Source organism: Odocoileus virginianus, chromosome 23, assembly GCF_023699985.2.
Source record: "Odocoileus virginianus isolate 20LAN1187 ecotype Illinois chromosome 23, Ovbor_1.2, whole genome shotgun sequence".
In the NCBI taxonomy this organism is placed as follows: Eukaryota; Metazoa; Chordata; class Mammalia; order Artiodactyla; family Cervidae; genus Odocoileus; species Odocoileus virginianus.
In genome coordinates, this window is record NC_069696.1 from 16,502,686 (window position 1) to 16,522,339 (window position 19,654).

Sequence of the window (19,654 nt, forward strand, 5' to 3'; positions counted from 1 at the left end):
CGTCTGGGTGAAGGGAGCAGGTGCAGGCAGGGAGGGTGAGCTGGTGGGGTAGGGTGGGGCGGCCCTGGGTGTTCTGGAGGCTGGTGTGGGACACCGCTGGTTCTTCCCTCCTCCCCCTTTCTTTCCAGTACTTGGGAGACCATGCTCTGTGTTTTCATTTTAGCTGGCTTTTACGTGTCTGATTAATAAAACTGGAAAATGAATTGGCGTTATGTAATAAATATACTGTGTTTGGTCAATAAATATAAAAATAGGAGGCCAGTGATCTGCAGAGGTTCTATTTTTTGGGGGGTGGGGGCGGTTCTTCTGCAGGCAGGCACTGTGAGCATTTCTAGAGTTGGGTCAGTATGGAGAACGGTGTGGTGGAGGGGAGAGCGGTCTGGGCCCCACCGGAGCCGGGCGGGGCCTGGGGACAGCAGGGTGGTGGGAGCGGGTGTGCTGCAGAGGGGAGAGAGACGAGAGCACTTGGGAGGGAGCCAGTGAGATAAAACCACCGGCCGTCAGACCCGAGGGGGCTTCCAAGGGGAATCTTCCTGCTCTGTGAGGAGGGGGCCAAAAGGGACTGTCGATGTGCAGAGAATCACGCAAGTTGGCGGAAGGGTTCTGAAATCCAGATCAGTGCTTTCCCCAACATCTGTGGGTTCTGAAATCCAGATCAGTGCTTTTCCCGATGTCTGTCTTCTGACGGTAACGGGAGCGCTTCTTCCTTTCCGGCCATTGCTCCTTCTGTCCTTTGACTCGCCCACCCATTCTGTCATCCACCTACTCATCCAGCAACCCCCCAGCAAGCCCCCACCCTGCTCTCTCTCCCTCCATCCGCTTATATATGCATTTACCGTTTGACCCGTCCTTCTGTCTGTCCCTTGTTCCGTCCAGCTGTCCACCAGCCAGCCAGTCAGTTGTCCACCACTTTGCCCTCCCAGTTAGCACTCAGAACACCTGTCATGCACCAGCTGCCATGCTTGGTGCTAGGACCACAGAGAGAAATGTGGCATAGTTCTTGCCTGCAGGGAGCTCACAGTCAGTGGAGGAGACCAGCTGTTAGAACCACAGGTTCCCTCTCGGCTCTCCTTCCCCACTGCTGTCTTTCACTCCTCTGCCCCAACCGCCCAGGCTGCTCACTGTTCCCTGAAAGCCCCGAGCTGGCACCTGCCATGTGACTCTGCCCCGAACACCCCCATCCCCAGGAGGCCCTTTGCCCACGTAAGGAGATGCTTCCTTATGCCCTCTTTCCTTTGTTCAACTCTCCCTTCACGGTGAGGCCTTCACGTGATCACCTAGAGCTGCCGTGTCCCCATCTGCTTACTTTTTCTCACTGCTCGCCAGCGTTCGACATGTTCTGTGTGTGCCTCCTCTGTCTCTTCAGCTGTGCAGTTTAGACTGTAAACTGCACAGGGTAGAGGCTTCTTTCTGTTCTCTGCTGTATTCGCAGAGCCTGGCACATAGTAGGAGCTCAGTACATAGTTCTTTAATGAATAAGTTACTCTTGAAAAATGCTAAGCTGGTAGAGAGGGAAGGAGGAGCTGAGGGATGAAATCTGAGGTGGTGGTGGAGCTGGAGAGCTGGAGCAGAGGTCCTGGGAAGCCGGAGGAAGGAGTGGGCGCAAGGGTGCTGGGGAGTCCAGCGCACAGGCCGTGGGAGAAGTCAGTCTGGAGCAGAGAGGTTGTGACTAGAGGTGTGGACTGGGACCTGCTGGCTTGCAGGACGTCAGCAAGGCCGAGGTGGGGTAGCAGGTAGCTGGCCAGCTCTGCAGGGAGAGCATGATGGAGTAAAGCTCTGTGGGAGGCAGTGAGAGCAGGCAGGGGGACCCACCCCCCAAACCTGGACCCCTCCCTGCCCACTCAGAGAAATGATCTGGAGCAAAAGCGCCGTGAGAGTGAGCATCCCTGTGGTGAGGGACACACTAAGACACAAGGCTGCCTCCATGCCAGAGCATAAGAGCAGGTAGCGCGACACTTGCACACACAGACGTGCACAAGCACAGTCACGCGTCTGAGCACAGCACCTGCGCGTGACTGCAGGTCACACCGACATGTGCCTGTTTGAACACAGCGCTTGGACACGGCTCCAGGCCACACACGTGCGCGTGCTCGCCTTCTCTGCCCTGAGTTTTGGGGCCTGTTGGCTGTCTCTGTGGTTGCCCTGGCCTTGTCTGGCCTGCTCTGTGCAGCCACTCAGAAGGGCGAGCCACAGCCCCTGCCCCTTCTGGACCCTGGACCCTTTCCTGCATGGTCCCCTCAGCCTTCTCACCTTAGGACCACTGGGCCCAGTACCCCAGGATTTGGACCCCTCTTTCCATGTGGGCACAGCCAGGCCAGGGGCATGTGTGTGGGCAGAGGCTGGTGGCTCGCACAGGTGAGGGGGGCTCAGGCCAGTTGGAGGATGAGACCCTCCGTCAATTCCTCAACCTCCCCTCAGAAACCCGGGAGGACCGGACAAAGCGACTTTTCCGCCACTACACGGTGGGCTCCTACGACAGCCTCTCTGCACACAGGTACAGAAGGGGCGGGTGGGCAGGCGGGCGATGGAGTCAGATGGGTGGGGGAGGCCCCGGGGGGGAGCAGTCAGCGGGGAGGAGTGGTGCCCAACCCGTGCATCTGCTGCCTCCCCAGTCGGTGCAGGGACGACTCCCAGAGCGGGCGCTGCCCACGGACCCTGTCTGGGGCACGTGTGGGGTCAGCCTGATCCGAGTGCTTTCGGCAGGGTTCTTCTCACCTCTCCATTTTCCTTCATCAGTGACTATGTCATTGACGACAAGGTGGCTGTCCTGCAGAAACGGGACCATGAAGGCTTTGGTTTTGTGCTCCGGGGGGCCAAAGGTAATGACGAGGGGGTTGTCCCACTGGCGAGGGTGTCCTTGGAGCTGGGCCCCTGCCCCTCCCCTCTGCTTGCCTCCTGCCTGGCCCCTGCCCGCCTTCCACTGCCCGCTCCCTTCCTGTCTCCCTGCCGTGACTCTCTATTCTGGGTTTGGGATGTTGGTAGGAGGCAGCAGTTCTGTTCCCTCCCTGATTTTCGGGACCTCTGCTGAGTGTGTCTAATGGAGTAGGGGCCTTTCTGGTGGGGTGTGGGGTGGGCCCCTCAGAGGGGTGCGTCTGGGATTGCTGGGCCGGCTCTTCTTGCCCTGGGCAGCCCTGTCTACGGCCCTCCGGCCCAGGCCGTCCACGGGAGGTTGCTATGTTGCCACCGCCTCCCCTTGGACCGCCCTGGCGGCGCCAGCGTTGACCGCCCCCGCCCCGTCCCACAGCAGAGACTCCCATCGAGGAGTTCACGCCCACGCCGGCCTTCCCTGCGCTCCAATACCTCGAGTCGGTGGATGTGGAGGGCGTGGCCTGGAGGGCAGGGCTGCGCACGGGAGACTTCCTCATCGAGGTGAGGCTGGGCCTTCCCCGTGCGCCCCGTGGGTACTGGCCTCCAAGCCCAATAGGCCTCACTGGACTCCCCCTCCCCGCCCTGGTCCTGACCGTTCCAGGTGAATGGCGTGAATGTGGTGAAAGTCGGACACAAGCAGGTGGTGGCTCTGATCCGCCAGGGCGGGAACCGCCTCGTCATGAAGGTGGTGTCAGTGACAAGGAAGCCGGAAGAGGACGGGGCTCGACGCAGAGGTGAGTGCTGGGGTTCCGCTTCTGTCCCCTGACCTTAGACCTTTGATCCCGGGCCTACGCTCCTCTCCTCAGCCAAGACTGCTGACCTCAGGGGGCCTGAACCTAGGCGAACACCCACATGCGTGGCCTGGGCGCACATCCCTGACGTCAGACAGCCAGCCCTGTCCCAGCTTCTGACCCCTGACCCCAGGTTGCCCTCCTGAGATCCCTGCCCCGTCCTTCCCGGTGCCCCCCAGCCCCTGGCATGGAAGAGCCCTCCTTCCTAACGCTGCCAGCAGCTGCCTGGAGGCCGGGGTTGCCATGGCAACTGTGAGGTTGACGCTGCCGCCGCCGCTTATTGTGGAGGGAAGGGGGAGGCGGCACCTGCGGGAACAGGAAAAGCGTCTTCTCCCCGCGCCGGCGCCGCCCGGGCAGTGCCGCCCGCCGCCCCTGCCCAGGCCCTGGCCTGGCTGCCCACACCCCGGCCCCCTGAGGGGCAGTGGCCTCCGGGGCCTGGGGGAGCCCTGGAGCGGCAGAAGCCCCGCTGGCGGGAGACCCCTCCCAGCCCCCACCCCATGGCTCTGGGGTCCCCTGCTCAGCCCTTGAAACTGCAGCCTGGGTCCCGGGCCGGGGCCGGCCAGCCGGCCTGTGAGCTCCCTGGGGCCCTGACTGCCTCCTGAGGCCCCAGCGGCCCTGGCCCAGCCTGACCTTCAGCCCCGCCGAGCACCCAGCACCATGAAGAAGTTTGCATCCAGCCGCAGCCTCAACAAGATCCTGGCTCAGTGTGACTCGTCCTCCCGGGAGTACGAGGAGATCCAGGCGGTGGAGCGCAGGTGGCACCTGCACCTGGCCACGCCACGCTGCCTGCTGCTAGACAGGAGGTCCAAGGCCTCCCTCTTCTTTGCAGCCCCGCCGCCCCCTAAGAGAGCCCCCAGCACAACGCTGACCCTGCGCTCCAAGTCCATGACAGCAGAGCTTGAGGAGCTTGGTGAGCGGCGGGGCAGGTGGGAGGCAGATAGCCCTGGGGGGGGCGGCAGGGGGGGGGGGCTGGCCCAACTCAGGCAGAGAGAGGGGAGGACGGATGGACAGACAGATGTATGAACAGGTCAGAGGTAAATGTGTGGGTGCTGGAGTGGTCGGGGAACTGGGCCGAAGAGGGAGGTGGTGTGTGGCTGGACTGGGGGCCGAGGGGCAGGGTGACAGGCCTGGAGACGGACAGTGGGGTGCCCAGGTCTGGGGGCAGGGGGGCAGGGCCTGGCCGCCACTGTGTTTGCCTGCATGTGCATGTGCTGCCCCTGGTCTCCCACGCCTCCAGTGTGACTTTGCTCCTTCATTTCATCCAAGTGAGAAGAGGGGCCCTGAGCTTTGCTCCGGAAGCTAAATGTGTGGTCTGTCTGTGCCTCCCCAGCCCTCTTAGCACCTACTTATGCATCCGCTAAGCAGGGTAATTACAGTGAGCTGCTGACCTCACAGGGCCGTGTGAACATTGCTGGTACAATGATGGAACAGGCCCTCATGAGTGGCCGGAGGCAAAGAAGAGTGTGTTGGGGCTTTGATGGGCGTGTGGGGGCCACAGTCCCAGGGTGACCATCAGTAGCCTCATCAATGGCATGTTCAAATAATACATGACCATGTCCTGACATATGGACAGTTAATAATGGTCACGCCCTGACTTATATGACCAATGAATATCTTCATCATCGCATGTTCCAATATACATGACTGCTAACATGCTCTATCCTTCTATAATCTGAACTCAATCCTAGTCTGGTTCCAGCCATAGAAGGACCCTCACTCTGGTCCTAAGATGAGCTGTGACCCAGTGCTGGGCACAGGAAGGGCCTTGATCATGGTTCTAAACTGAGCCCCAACCCTGGTTTCAGGCTTGGTTCTGCCCCAGCCATAGAAAGAGCCCTTACCTGTCCCCTGAAATTACTTCTAACTTTCCTCATGGACTGATCCCTGACCCTAGTCCTTTGCTGAGCCACCCTCTTTCAAGCAGGTGCTCTTGGCTGCAGTTTAGTTCAGTGTGGAGGACAGCCACCAGGACAGATTGAGCCGATGTGGTCAGGGCCTTCTTCTCCCTAAATATTCTGGACAAAGCAAAACTTTAAAAATGCATAGCCAACTCAGAATGAAGGGGAGAGGGATTCCCCAGTTCTCAAAAATGAAGAGAGGAATCAGAGCGAAGAGTGTGAGAGGAAGCTGATGCTTCCATAATCCATGAGGTCTTGGGACAGATACAGATCCCGAGGGCAAGGGATCAGGGCTCTGATGCCCCTACAAAACCCAAGAGATGTGGAAAGGCTAAAACCAAGCCCCAAACTGGAATTAGCATCAGAAGAACTAGGAATCATAGAATAATGTGAAAGAGACAATTCAAGTTGTTTAAACACCAAGTTCAACAGAACTCATGAGGCAAGAATAGGACAGTGAGAAAAATAAGCAGATTTTAAGAGGATTCCTAAAGAACTGTTACTGAAACAAAGTGTAGCCACTGAGATTTTAAAAATCCATGCTTGGGGAACAAGTATACTGACCTACCCGAAGGAAGAAACTAAATTAAATTTAAACTGAATTAAATGATAAATCTGAGATTACCCAAAATTCAGCCCAGAAAGATAAGGAGATGAAAATTATCAAAAAGCAGAAAAGAGATATGGAGGACAAACCAGACAGCCTAAATAAAGTCCCAGAAGGAAAGGGTAAAAACATTGAGGAAGAGGCAATATTTGAAGAGTAAATGACTAAGAATTTTCTAAAATCGAACAAGGATATGAGACTCCAGTTTGCAGGAGACTAAGTCTGAAGCAATGAAGTGACAAGTTCTGGTAGTAAAAGTTCACAGCACCATAGATGAAAGGGAAAATCTTAACTGCCAGAGAAGGATGGCTTAGAAAGGAACAGGGGTCAGGCTGACAGCAGAGTCATCGTCAGCAACAGCAGATTCTGGAAAACAGTGGAACATCAACTTCAAAGTCTTGAGTCAAAATGTTTTTCCACCTGGAATTCTGTGTCCAGTAAACTCACTCAAGAGTAAGGGAGAGAAGTGGGCGGACTCTGGGCCCCAGGGTCACAGGGTCTGAGACTAGTCATGGGCAGCTGATCCATCACACTGTTTGAGGCTCCAAACCGATCAATAAACCAATGCCAGTCGGCAGTGGATCTGGCTAGACCCCACACTAGGCTCTGGTGGGTGGTTCCCAGAAGTCTCCTGCCAGAGGCCCTGTTCAGCTGCATGTTCCGAAGGGATCCTCCCCGCTTTGCACAAAGAGGTGCTTGGACAGCCTGAGGTCTTTCATCCAGGGTCTCAGGGACTCTGCCCTGCTGAAACAGAAGAACTGTCTTTTGCTTTCTGGGCTGCTGCTGTCTGCAGAGACCAGTGCGTGGAAGAAGAGCCTCCTTCCTCTCTGGTCTGGGTGTTTCCTCTGCTGCCTTCTGATAGGGTGGCTCCGTAGACCCGTCTTCCAGAGGGAAGGGGCTCACTCTTGTGGCCTGAGGTCAGCATCCTTCCACCAGCTTTTCCTGAACAGAGTCTGGGGAAGGGGAAGGGACAGCTTTGCACAGAGCCTCCATGCACACTGCTGAGTGAGGGGTCGCAGTTTTAGCTGAACTGGACCCAGGCCCTTCCTGTGGTTCTGTTCCGAGAAGGGCCTGGGTAGACAGGAGCACAGGAAGACCACTCCTGCCCCAGAAGACAGGTGTTCTGGGGAGCCAGCCCACTTGCTGACCTTCTCTAGACAGATATGGTTTGTTTGAGAAAGCCAGGCTGGCATCAGGGTCTTCTCAGGTACCTAACCAATCATCCCATGATTCACTGTGCTTTTAAAAGGTAGAAATAAGACCCATGGGTTCCTTGCCAGCATAAACACATTACTTTTATGTCACAACATCAAGGGCGGATAGGGCCCTTAGGTGTCCTGCAATCTATTGAGAAGATGACCTGAACACGTGGAAAAAAATGAAAATATGAGGCCGCAGAAGAAGCAGGTGGCAAGGATGGGGCCCAGGCCAGGTGGTGCCTTGCCGTTCAGAGGGTCCTCAGGAGGAAGAGGAAGGGAGGTGTGTCCTGGGGGTGCTGTCCCAGCAGAGGGGGCTGAGGAGGCTGGCAGAAGTTGGGTTAAGAGGAAGGGGTAGGGCAAGGACTCTCCCTGTGAGAAGAAGGGAGGAGGAGGAGGAGGGCAGGACCTCTCAGTCACCATGTGGTCAGTGCCTCGCTCCGGCCCAGGACATCCTGGGGCGGCAGAGGTCAGCGGGGGCCCAGGCCAGAGTGGCCCCGAGGGGCCGGAGCGCCTCCAGTTCATCCTCTTTCTCATGAGAAACCTGGAACTTCTGGGTTCCTTTTTCTTTTGGGATGAGAATGTCAGGGCAGGTGCCATGCCGGGGTGTGCTCCCTGACTGGCCATGGTCCGGCAAACACACTGACCTGCCCGTTTTGGAAACATACTTCAGGAATGCTCATGGGCGACCATTGCACCGTTGCTGGTGTCTGAAGTGGGTTTTTATGAGGTTTTGCCTTTTTTCTGAACCAGTGTTTGATTCAACCAAGTATGATATAGTCGTGCATTCACATGTGCATGTCTGCATGTGTGTGTGGATGTACACAAGCATGTGTTTGTGAGCACGCGTGTGTGTGCATGCACATAGCATTGTCCCTGCTTGTGTTCCCACCTTGAACTTCCTGTACCAACCTGGCATTTGGGTAGATGTGCCACTCACAATCTGACGGGGATATAGGCTGGGAGGGAGGGGATGGGGAAGGGGGGTGCGAGTGAGGGGTGGAGCCCAGGTGCTGAGGGACAAAGTTTGCCTCTCACCCCATTTACTCTGTTTCTTGATTCCAAGCCTCCATTCGGAGAAGGAAAGGGGGTGAGTCATCTGCTGTGCCCCCAGGCCCAGCTTTGCCTGACCCCTGGCGAGGGAAGGTGTGTCAAGTCAGGGGGTCTGGAAGCCTGTGCTGTACCCTCCTGTCGGCCTTCTCCCTGGGGAGCTGCTAGGGGCACAGTAGAAGGACCTGGGAAGGGTCAGATGGGCTGGGCTGGGCTGGTGAGCGTAGCCACAGGCCTTGGGGGCCCAGGCGGGCTGGGCGGCCTGGGAGTCTGAGACACAAGAGCTCCCAGGGGAAGCCACGGCCTGTGCCAGGCCTGGAGTGGAGGAGGGGCTTCGGGGGCCCAGCCGAGAAGCTCCCTGGGGCAACAGAGTGGCTGGGCCGGTGGGGGCAGGGTGCCGGGTGCTCAGCCCCAGCTTGGGTGGTTTTCTCGGGCTCCTGTGCCTGGTGTGTGGGTTCTGTTTCTGCCCTGATCTGTTGTGGGGTTCAGGTGAGTGCTGACATCCTTCCAGGACAGGGATCTGGGCCCCACAGCTGGGTGGCCTTCAGCACCCTGTTCCTCGCATCAGGGTGCCCCCCCCCCCATCCTTTGAGCCTCCTTCCTGCACATCTGTGTGTCCAGCCTGGCTGGGCCTGGGCACTGAGTTCCCGTGTCTGCCGGCTCCACCTGTCAGGTGGACGTGAACCTCTGTCTGTGGCGCAGTCATCCGTGCCAGACGGGAGCCTGCGAGGGCTCGGTTGTGTGTGCCCCCGCCTCCCCCATTCCTGGGTCTGCTGGGCATTCCCTGTGCTTGGGGCGCACTCACCTGTCTCAGCCCAGGTTCCCCGTGCGACCAGCGACCTTGCCCTCTTGAGTTTTCCCGCTGTCTTTGCCCCAGTCCCAGGTGAAGTGCTTTCCCCAGGGTATTTTCAGGTAGAAAACAGATGACTAGGTCTCCTCTGGGGACATTTTTCTTCACACCTTTGAGGCAGACACATACGCTATTTTAGGAATGTTTTGGTTCTGCCCTCAGCTCATTAGCGCGGCTTCCAGGGTGCTCTGGTGTGACCTGTGTGCTGCTTCCAGCTGTAGGGGACGTGGTGGTGATTGTCACCTCCGAGGGCCCCTCATCCCATCTCGGGTCGTGGTTCAGAGAGATGCGTCCCCAGCTGTGTCACTGCCATGTCCGGTCCCCACACCCAGTGTGCCTGCGGGCGGTGGGAGTGAGCAGTTCCAGGGCCGCAGGCCTGTTTCCTAATGGCCTTCATTTCTTTTTTCTTTAAGAATCTAAAGTAATTTATTTAAGAATATATTTTTTTCTCATTTTGTTGGGGATTGTGGTCAACCTCACCAGCTTGTAGTTTGCAGAATTCTTGGTTCTTTTCCTTTTGAAAATAAGTCTTGTCTGGCCTCGGGCCCCCTTGCTGGTGGCCAGCAGTGGTTTTGCTTTGCTAACTTGCTTTGTGTCTCTGGAACTGAGTTCTTCTGGACCTAGAGATGCAGCCTGTAAATACCCAGCTCAGGGATGTGCCCTATGTGTCACATGGAAATATTTTCTCTCTGCTCATGTCGTTATGTCTGCGGTTTTTGGATAATCTGGTTGTGATGTCTGATCTCTTATTGGATCTATGATTTGGGGCACCTCCTCTCCCCAGAGCTTCAGATTCTTCCTGGTGGAGTGGAGACAGTAGCTGTGTCTTCTGCCTGTGGTTGTTGCGGGATGTAGTCTCTTCTCACCCTGGAAGTCACCAAGTGAAAAGTGAAAGTAAAAGTCGTTCAGTCGTGTCCAACTCTGCGACCCATGTCCATGGGATTCTCCAGGCCAGAATATTGGAGTGGGTAGCCGTTTCCTTCTCCAAGGGGTCTTCCCAACCCAGGGATACGAACCCAGGTCTCCCACATTGCAGCTGGATTCTTTACCAGCTGGGCCTCAGGGACTTAGCAAATGGTGGTCATGGGGATTCAGCTTCCAAAGGGAAATCACTCAGTTCATTACAGAAGCAAAAGGAAGGCCCCTCTGACCCCCACTGCCCCTGGGGGTGCTGAGAGCTGTGCACAGGCCAAGTGGGCTGGTCTGCAGATAAAAGTGTGTTTTGCTGGTGACTCCAGCATTTGTTGAACTTCCATGTTATTTGGGGCCTAGGTTGGATGCTCAGGACATGCAGGCACGGATGGCTATTTGCTCTCTTCTCCCCACGGGCTGTTTGGGGAGGTGAGGTACAGAGACACGAAGGGTTGTAGAAAGCATATCCTCAGTGCTTGCCTTGAGCCAGGCACAGCTGCAGCACTTTGGCCGTATGTGCTGATTCTCACAGCAGACGCTGAAGTGGGTACCTTTTTATGCCTGTTTTATCAGATCAGGAAATCAAGTGACAAAGAGACTGGGTCAGGACAGTCAGTACATAGGATGGAACTGGACTTCTCAGAGGAGTTTATTTCCGCCCCTATGGCAATTGCTGAGCAGTGCTGGGAGGAGGTGTGGTTGGCTCCCGCGCTCCCGCTGGGGCACTTGGGGCATCAAGGGACTAGTCATAACCAGAGTGTGCTCCTGTATGGGGGGCGGGGCTGGGAGGTTTGGAGGCTGAGTGATAGGTGGGTCTCAGTGGGGCTACGGACAGGCAGGCCAGGCAGCAGCCAGGTAGACAGTGGCGCTGCCTCCCCCTCTGCTGTGTCCCATGTCCTGGCCCTACGTGGACCCTCCGCAGTCATCCAGACACACTCGTTTAACAGAATTTCCAAGTCATGTTGTTAATCAAAACTACCGCTTTCAAAAACATTAAATAGCTTTAAGAAAAACGAGCAAGCAATGCTTTTCTTTCATGACAGATTTGAAAAGAATGCCTCCCGAGGGCACCTGGTTTAGGCCTCAGCCCCAGGCTGGTCCTTCTCCCTCCTAGCTTCTGGGGCAGCTTTTTGAAGGGCTGCTGGAAGCCCCTCAGCATTGCCTTTCCCAATAGCCTCTTCTTAACACCTCCCACCCTAGATGGAACTGCTTTTCGAGTTGTAGGTTCTGGGGCCTCCTCCTCTGCGTAGAGCTATACTTTAGGTCTCTAGCCTGGGGCAGTGAACCACCCCCTACCCCCACCCTGGTTTTGGTTTGTGCACATTCCTTATGGACGCCGGCTGTGCACCAGGGTCTGATCTGGAGCTGCTGCTTCTCTCGGTGCAGTGAGGGTACAGACGGGAATAACGCAAGGGCAACGGGAAACTGGGAAACTCAGGAAGTCTCTGGCTCTGAACGGTACTGCCCCTGCTGTGGTTCTCCCCATCATGGTCAGTCAGGCTTTCCTGGAGCGGCGTTCATGGGATCACCTGGAGCCTCCCTGAGGGGAGAGGCCAGGCTGGAGTAGGGGCTGGTTCTGGCGTGTGCGGGGCTTAGGTGGGACCCAAGTCCCGGGCCTCCTGTCGTGGGTCAGGAATGCATGCCTTGGGGGGCCGGGGGGCCTCTGTCAGCAGCCCCGGGAGGTCCAGCTTCGGGGGAGGCTGTGGCAGGGTCAGGGGCCCCGCGGCTGAGGTGGCACCTCTTTGGCTGTGCAGAGAAGCTGGACGAGATCCTGGCGGCCGCCGCGGAACCGGCACTGAGGCCGGACATCGCGGATGCGGACTCGAGAGCGGCCACCGTCAAACAGCGGCCCACCAGTCGGAGGATCACCCCTGCTGAGATCAGTGTAAGCCCGCCTGGCAGCGGGGGCAGGGGCGTGGGTGGGGCACAGGGGCCGTGTCCCCTCCCCGCTGCTTGTGCATTTGGAGGGTGAGGGTCCCTCATTTGGACTCCACTCTTCAGGGGTGGGGGTGAAGGACCCCAAAGCCTCTTCCAAAGACACTGGGGGCCATCTGAGCCCCCAAAACAGCCACAGTTCAACGCGTGCTGAGTTCTCACCCTTCTGGCTGTGGTGCTTGATGCCTCCTGCCTTAGGCATGCTCTGTGCCCCCTAGAGCAAGGACCCCAGCCAAGCTGAGGTCACAGCATGGTATGTCTCTGTCCCCCACCTCCCACTTCTGGGCTGTTTCCACCCCCCCCCCCCCCCCCCCCCCAAGTCCCCAGCCTCACCGAGGCCCCCTGCCTGCCCTGGCCCCGTCTGCAAGAACCCTGCCCAGGGCTGCCTGGGTCCCACAGCTCTGCCCCTGCTCCTCGGAGGCAGGACCTGGCTCTGGCTTCTGTGTCAGCCACCATGGGCACCAGGGCTACTGGAATTAGCACATGGGGAGGTCTGACCTCAGGCTTAGGAGGAGGATGGGTGGGGCTGGATGGGGAACTAGGGACCCCAGTGCTCTAGAACCTCCATATACCCCTGCCCCCTCCAACTCTCACAGTCACTGTTTGAGCGCCAGGGCCTCCCAGGCCCGGAGAAGCTGCCAGGCTCCCTGCGGAAGGGGATTCCACGGACCAAGTCTGTAGGTACGGCTGGGCTGGGGGCTGCATGGGGCTGGAGGACTGGGTGGGGGCTGGAGTGGGTGCTGGGCCGGAGGCCCCTGTCTCTCCCCACCCTTCAGCTGAGGTTGACAGTTTCTCTCGAAGTCCTTCCTCTCCCTGGCAGCAGCCCAGGAATCTCATTTGTTTGTGGACATATATGGGGGTGAGGGGGTGTTAGTCCTTCACCCAACCAAGAGATACTTTGCTGAAAGATGCCCCTGAGGCTTCTTCCTGTCCCTCCCCACCAGCGGGCACCCCCGTCCTGCCCTCCCACAGACGCCAGCGTCCCTGTCCCTGGCTGTCCTGTATCCTGCCTGGCTGTGCCCCCTGCAGCCCGAGCACATGTCACATTTCTTTTATTTTTATTATTTTTATTTTTTTTACATGTCACATTTCTGATGCTAAAGCTACCGTCCCCTTGAACCTGCCTCCTCCCCATCTCCAGCGCTTCAGCTGCTGCTCTACGTCTCTCTTCTCCTTCACAGGCAGTTTTCTCCAGAAGTCCCCCTACTTGTCCCTGTCTCCCCACCTGCTTGTTAGCCTGAGGCAGGCCAGCCTTGTCCATACTTAAAACTGAAATTGTTCCCACTGGGGATCCCTCCCAGTGGACACGCTTGATTTTCCTGCTCCCTCCTCCTTGAAACTTCCCTCTCTAGGACTTCAAGGACAGTTGCCATCTCCCCCTCAGTTCTCAGTCTCCATCTCTCCCCTGTGGGACGTGGGTCTTTCTCAAGGCCGTGTCAGCCTCTTTGCCTTCGGCACCTGTCCCCGTGGGGTCTCATTTCCCGTCACCCTTGGCCATCTCCTCTCCTGACCCTGCGCTGGATCATCTAAGAAGCCCTACCCACCATTCCTCCTTCTAGGCATCTGGCCCCCCTTACTTCCCCACCTGTTCATCCATCCACTACAAACATGTCCAGTTTTCTGTCACCCACTGACCTGTCTACTTGTCCATCCCTTTGTTCCTGTGTACCCCACAGCGCCCAGCAGAGCAAATGCCTCGTCAGTACTTACTCCAGCATTGTGCTCACATGCACTGGTACATTTAATACTTACAGTAGCCTTCCTGAGATAACACTCTGAGTACCTCTAGATTGCAGATGAGGAAACTGAGGCAAAGAGGAAAAATGACGTGACCCGGGTCACACAGCTGCCTTGCCTGTTTTCTGTTCACTCATCTGGCCAATCAGCTGCAAACTGATTGCAAATCCAGTCCCTTATTCACCCCAGGGCCGCTGCTGATAATACTCTAAGCTGATGCTGGGCAGGGTCTGGGGACTCAGTTGGGGGATGTGACATGTCTGCAGACATCTCAGCTCAGCAGTTGCATGGTAGGTATGCAGGCATATTTACTAGAGAGGACCAGTCATGCTTGTGTGTTAAGGAAGGCTGGGGAGTGTGTGTTTGGGCTCAGACATGCAGAACGCCTGGGGGTTTCTGGGAGATAATGGGATGAGTTGCTGACAGCAGTGGTCCTTCAGAGACTGCTGTGGTCGTTTCTGTAGGTGGAAGGTTGGAGAAGAGGGCACATGAGACTGCAGCTATTTTGGAGCCAAGAAGCACGTCCCCCTCACCTCCTTGGGCATTCTGTGTTTTCCTCCTTATTCTCTGGATGCCCCACTGAATTACGAGTGGTGTGCTTCCTTAGACACCTTGCAGCCCTACCTGGCCAGGCCTCACTGTCTTGTGCCTCAGTCTCTGAAGACCGCAGCTTGGGTCTCCCCTTGACCACCTGCCCCAGCTTCACCCTCTTGTTTACCCTCTAGTCCACCTCTCTGGCCAGAGTGGGTATCACCTCCCATCTGCTAGCGTTCATCCTCTGTGGGCTCTGCCTTGCCTCGGGGCCCTAGTCCATCCTCTGCTGCTTCATCTGGGGATGTTTCTCTGTCTCCTTCTGACTTGGCTCCGACACACACTGTTACCCACCTACCCTCACTCTGGCTGGATGACCTGTCCCTCAGCCCCACTCAGTCCCAGTACTGACCCCCGCAGGTCCAGATCTAAGTGCCTGTCCTTCAGGCTGTGAACCTCTCAGTGGAGATTGCCAGCTTTTCCTTTCCTGGACACTCCTGGGCTCAGTCCACAGGGAGCTTGTCTTTAATCCTCCATGCCCTAGCCTGCCACCTGTCACTCACTTGAACACTGATTGATGTGTCAAGACTCTGGGGCTCCTAACCCCTTGTCCTGTCTATGTGACCCTGGGCACACATTTCAGTCCTTGAAATTCAGGGTCCTGACCCGTAAACATGAGGACCTTCTCGTACCTACCTCCTAAGGCCACTCTGAGGTTCACCCAGAGGGCTGTACTCACATGCAGATAGTAGCTGTAGGTCCTGCATCATGAGGCTGGTGCACAGAGAGTGCTGGAGAAATGCCCGCAGTTATTATTTGGGCAGAGGGCCCCACCTTCTCTGCATCAGAACAGAGTCTCATTTTCACCCCAAGGCAAGTGACTGGTTTTCACCCTGGGTTAGAACGTGGTGTGCCAAACCTTCTGCATCCTCCAGGAGCACTAGCTTGTCCCGCGTGGCTCCGGCTCGTGCACAAGTGGGTGGGTGTTGAGCTGCGTTTATATGCCACACAAGAAATGTGGCGGGGAGGAGACCCAGGCCAAACCTGGCCCAGAATCTGTGTCCAGCAGTGGGGGGTGGAAGGCAGACCTAAAAATGATGATGGTGATGGTGGTGACGATCTTAGCTGCCTTCCTGGGGCGCTTCTGGGGGTGCTCAGCCCTGTGCAATAAGCTTTAAACGGCTCCACGTCACACTTCCGTGGGAGGGGGCAGATCTCCAGCCATGAGGAAACTGAGGTGTCAAGAGGTTAAGAAACATCAGACAGTAACTGGCAGAGCTGGAATTCAAGCCTTATCGTACACAAGAGCCTCCAGCCCCACCCCACGCCCCTTCTGCTGTCATGTGGACACAGGCGGACAGCGCTGTGTGGGAGGACTGCTGGAGCGCCACGGCGGCCAGAGGGGGCGGTCTGCATAGAAGTGGCAGAGCCCTGAGCGAGGCCAGGTGTGGATTCCCAAGGAGCCTTCCGAGATCCCTGTGCGTCAGCTCTGAGGGGCCGCTCTCCCACTCTCCGTGGACTGGGCTGTCTTACACCTGCAGCTGCACTGAGCACACCTGCGGCACAGCTGTCCGCACTGTACTCGGGGACACTCAGGGGGTCCTGCCAGGTTCTAGCGAGGCGGCAGGACAGTGGGGGCCCTGTGTGCTCCAGCCCTGCTCTTGCACAGAGCCTGATGACATCGGGGTGAGGCGGGAGGTAGGGTTCATCTTAACTTTGTGTTGCCCATGAGAGAACTGGGGCGTTGAGGGGCTCAGGGCCTGGCGTAGGGTCACACAGCCAGTAAGGAGTCAGACTGGAACGTGGGTCAGGCACTCAGCCTGCCATCTGTCCTCTGCCCAGCCTTCCCGAATTTCTGCCACTAGGGCTATGGCAGTTCACGGGGTCGCAAAGAATTGGACACGACTCAGTGACTGAACGACAAGGGCTGTGGCAGTGAACTCCTGGCAGCCTCCCCCAGCCCAGTGCCCATCGGTCGCTAGGATGGAACCTCTTTGGACCTGTCTTTTCACAGAGCACCACTCACCCGGGCATCAGCTCTCTCTTCCTGGCCACAGTCCTGCTGCCTCCTTGCCTGCAGTGAATCACTCCTGCTTGGGAGAGTTCCCCCTCGTATCTGACGTGTTTCCCTTCCTCCAACCCCGGGTGCCACCAGGGCCTCCCAGTGACACCTGCTTATTCCACTGCGGGTGGCTCTGAGAGGAGGCCTTGCTCAGTCTTGGGCAGGAAGGCCTGCTCCAACCACCCCTCACCCTTCTCTGCAGTTCTGTCCCCGATGCTGGGGTGGGGGTGGCGCGGGGCTGCTGTCTTTGGGCCCTGTCCATGGGTCAGAATTGGAGTCTTCTCTCAGAGCCTCTGCCGCTGGGCCCTCCTCTCCCCTGTATTTGAACCCATCCCTCTCCCCAGTCCGCAGGAGCCCTACCAACCCGACACCCGGCTTGAGGTGCAGAGCCTGGCCTTCCGGGACCAGTCCAGACTGAGGACGTTGCTCAGACCCCCTGCCCTGGGCTCTCCGTGTCTCCCCGAGTCTCCCTCCGCTCTGTAACCCTAGTGCCCACGCCCACCCTGACTCCTGACTCCGTCCTCCGGCGGGCAGGCCAGCAGCTCTAGCAGATTTTGAAGATACCTTTGCGCCGGGACCTGGGTTACCCCCGGGGGTGGGGGGAGGGCAGGCGCCCGGGTCCGGAGGGGCCTACTCGCAGGCCTTGGCCCTCGGGGCCACGGCTGGGCTCACCAGGGCCTCTGTCTGCAGGGGAGGACGAGAAGCTGGCGTCCCTGCTGGAGGGGCGCTTCCCGAGGAGCACGTCGATGCAGGACACGGTGCGCGAGGGCCGTGGCATCCCGCCCCCTCCGCAGACCGCGCCGCCGCCCCCTCCCGCCCCCTACTACTTCGACTCTGGGCCGCCCCCCGCCTTCTCGCCACCGCCGCCTCCGGGCCGCGCCTACGACACCGTGCGTTCCAGCTTCAAACCCGGCCTGGAGGCACGCCTGGGCGCGGGCGCCCCGGGCCTGTATGATTCAGGCGCGGCCCTGGGTCCGCTGCCTTACCCGGAGCGGCAGAAGCGCGCGCGCTCCATGATTATCCTGCAGGACTCGGCGCCCGAGGCGGCTGACGCCTCTCGGCCCCCGCCAGCGGCCACCCCGCCGGAACGCCCCAAGCGGCGGCCGCGGCCGCCGGGCCCCGACAGCCCCTACGCCAACCTGGGCGCCTTCAGCGCCAGCCTCTTCGCGCCGTCGAAACCTCAGCGCCGCAAGAGCCCGCTGGTGAAGCAGCTGCAGGTGGAGGATGCGCAGGAGCGCGCGGCCCTGGCCGTGGGCAGCCCCGGCCCGGGCGTCGGCAGCTTCGCCAGGGAGCCCTCCCCGACGCACCGCGGGCCGCGGCCCAGCGGCCTCGACTACGGCCCCGGAGATGGCCCCGGGCTGGCGTTTGGCGGCCCGGCCCCAAGCAAGGACCGGCGGCTGGAGGAGCGGCGGCGCTCCACCGTGTTCCTGTCTGTGGGTGCCATCGAGGGCAGCCCTCCGACCGCGGACATGCCCTCCCTGCAGCCCTCCCGCTCCATCGATGAGCGCCTTCTGGGAACCGGCGCCACCACCACCGGTCGTGACCTGCTGCTGCCCTCCCCAGTTTCTGCTCTGAAGCCATTGGTTAGCGGCCCGAGCCTTGGGCCTTCCGGCTCCACTTTCATCCACCCGCTCACCGGCAAACCCCTGGACCCCAGCTCGCCTTTGGCCCTGGCCCTGGCGGCTCGCGAGCGGGCTCTGGCCTCCCAGGCGCCCTCCCGGTCCCCTACACCTGTGCACAGCCCCGACACCGACCGGCCCGGGCCCTTGTTTGTGGATGTGCAGGCCCGGGACTCGGAGCGAGGGCCTCTGGCCTCGCCAGCCTTCTCCCCCAGGAGCCCAGCCTGGGTTCCTGTGCCTGCGCGGAGGGAGCCCGAGAAGGTGCCCCGGGAGGAGCGCAAGTCCCCGGAGGACAAGAAATCCATGATCCTCAGCGTCCTGGACACGTCCCTGCAGCGGCCCGCTGGCCTCATCGTCGTGCACGCCACCAGCAATGGGCAGGAGCCCAGTGGGCTGGGGGCCGAAGAGCAGCGCCCTGGCACCCCGGAGCTGGCCCCGGCCCCCACGCAGTCCGCTGTGGTCACAGAGCCCCTGCCGAGCCCCCGGGCCCAGCCCCCCGGCAGTGCCCCCGCTGACCCCGGGCCCGGCCAGGGCAGCTCCGAGGAGGAGCCGGAGCTGGTATTCGCTGTGAACCTGCCGCCAGCCCAGCTGTCCTCCAGTGACGAGGAGACCAGAGAGGAGCTGGCCCGCATCGGACTCGTGCCGCCTCCCGAAGAGTTTGCCAACGGGGTCCTGCTGGCCACGCCACTCCCCGGCCCAGGCCCTTCGCCCACCACGGTGCCAGGCCCGGCCTCAGGGAAGCCGAGCACTGAGCCGCCGCCCGCCCCGGAGTCCGCGGCGGATTCGGGGGTAGAGGAGGCCGACACGCGCAGCTCCAGCGACCCCCACCTGGAGACCACGAGCACCATCTCCACCGTGTCCAGCATGTCCACCCTGAGCTCAGAGAGCGGGGAGCTCACGGACACCCACACCTCCTTCGCTGACGGACATACTTTTCTACTCGAGAAGCCACCAGTGCCTCCCAAGCCCAAGCTCAAGTCCCCGCTGGGGAAGGGGCCGGTGACCTTCAGGGACCCGCTGCTGAAGCAGTCCTCCGACAGTGAGCTCATGGCTCAGCAGCACCACGCCGCCACCGCCGGGCTGGCCTCCGCTGCCGGGCCCGCTCGCCCTCGCTACCTCTTCCAGAGAAGGTCCAAGCTGTGGGGGGACCCCGTCGAGAGCCGGGGGCTCCCTGGGCCCGAAGACGACAAGCCAACTGTGATCACTGAGCTCAGCTCGCGCCTGCAGCAGCTGAACAAAGACACCCGCTCCCTGGGGGAGGAGCCAGCCGGCGGCCTGGGCGGCCTGCTGGACCCCGCCAAGAAGTCTCCCATCGCGGCAGCTCGGTGAGCAGGGCAGTGGGGAGGGTCCTGTCCCGTCCGCCCCGCCCCGCCCCCCTCCCGTCCTTCCGTGGCTCTGTCCCCTCTGTCACCTGTCCGTGACACCCTGCCCTGTGCTCTCCTGTCCACCCCTCTGTCCTTTATCTGGCCTTGTCTGTCTGAGACCCAAGGCTCTTTCAGGGACCTGCGATGTCAGAGGTGCTCTTCTCTGCATCCCTGTCGGTGCTGGCAGTGAAGGCTGGGCGAGAGCACCTCCACAGCCTCCTGAGGCTCTGTGCC

At 59.4% G+C, this 19,654-nt stretch overlaps 1 protein-coding gene and 1 long non-coding RNA gene across 6 annotated transcripts in view; one reads left to right on the forward strand and one right to left on the reverse strand.

Annotated features, from left to right (window-relative positions):
* SHANK3 (SH3 and multiple ankyrin repeat domains 3) overlaps positions 1 to 19,654 on the forward strand; it is a 54,062-nt gene that overhangs the window by 20,178 nt on the left and 14,230 nt on the right. For 4 of the 5 annotated variants that reach the window (XM_070453620.1, XM_070453616.1, XM_070453619.1 and 1 more), the window contains exons 14-22: positions 2,419 to 2,494; positions 2,737 to 2,819; positions 3,245 to 3,369; positions 3,470 to 3,602; positions 4,489 to 4,569; positions 8,427 to 8,450; positions 11,927 to 12,057; positions 12,704 to 12,788; positions 17,128 to 19,381. In XM_070453620.1, the coding sequence (XP_070309721.1) occupies positions 2,419 to 2,494; positions 2,737 to 2,819; positions 3,245 to 3,369; positions 3,470 to 3,602; positions 4,489 to 4,569; positions 8,427 to 8,450; positions 11,927 to 12,057; positions 12,704 to 12,788; positions 17,128 to 19,381 (2,992 nt within the window). The remainder of the gene's footprint in view (positions 1 to 2,418; positions 2,495 to 2,736; positions 2,820 to 3,244; positions 3,370 to 3,469; positions 3,603 to 4,488; positions 4,570 to 8,426; positions 8,451 to 11,926; positions 12,058 to 12,703; positions 12,789 to 17,127; positions 19,382 to 19,654) is intronic. The other variant, XM_070453617.1, reaches the window with a different exon arrangement.
* Positions 1,454 to 3,390, reverse strand: LOC139030592 (uncharacterized). Its single transcript, XR_011482985.1, has 3 exons — positions 3,301 to 3,390; positions 2,716 to 2,767; positions 1,454 to 1,747 (listed from the first exon to the last, which is right to left on the reverse strand). It is a non-coding gene; the product is annotated as an uncharacterized lncRNA (long non-coding RNA).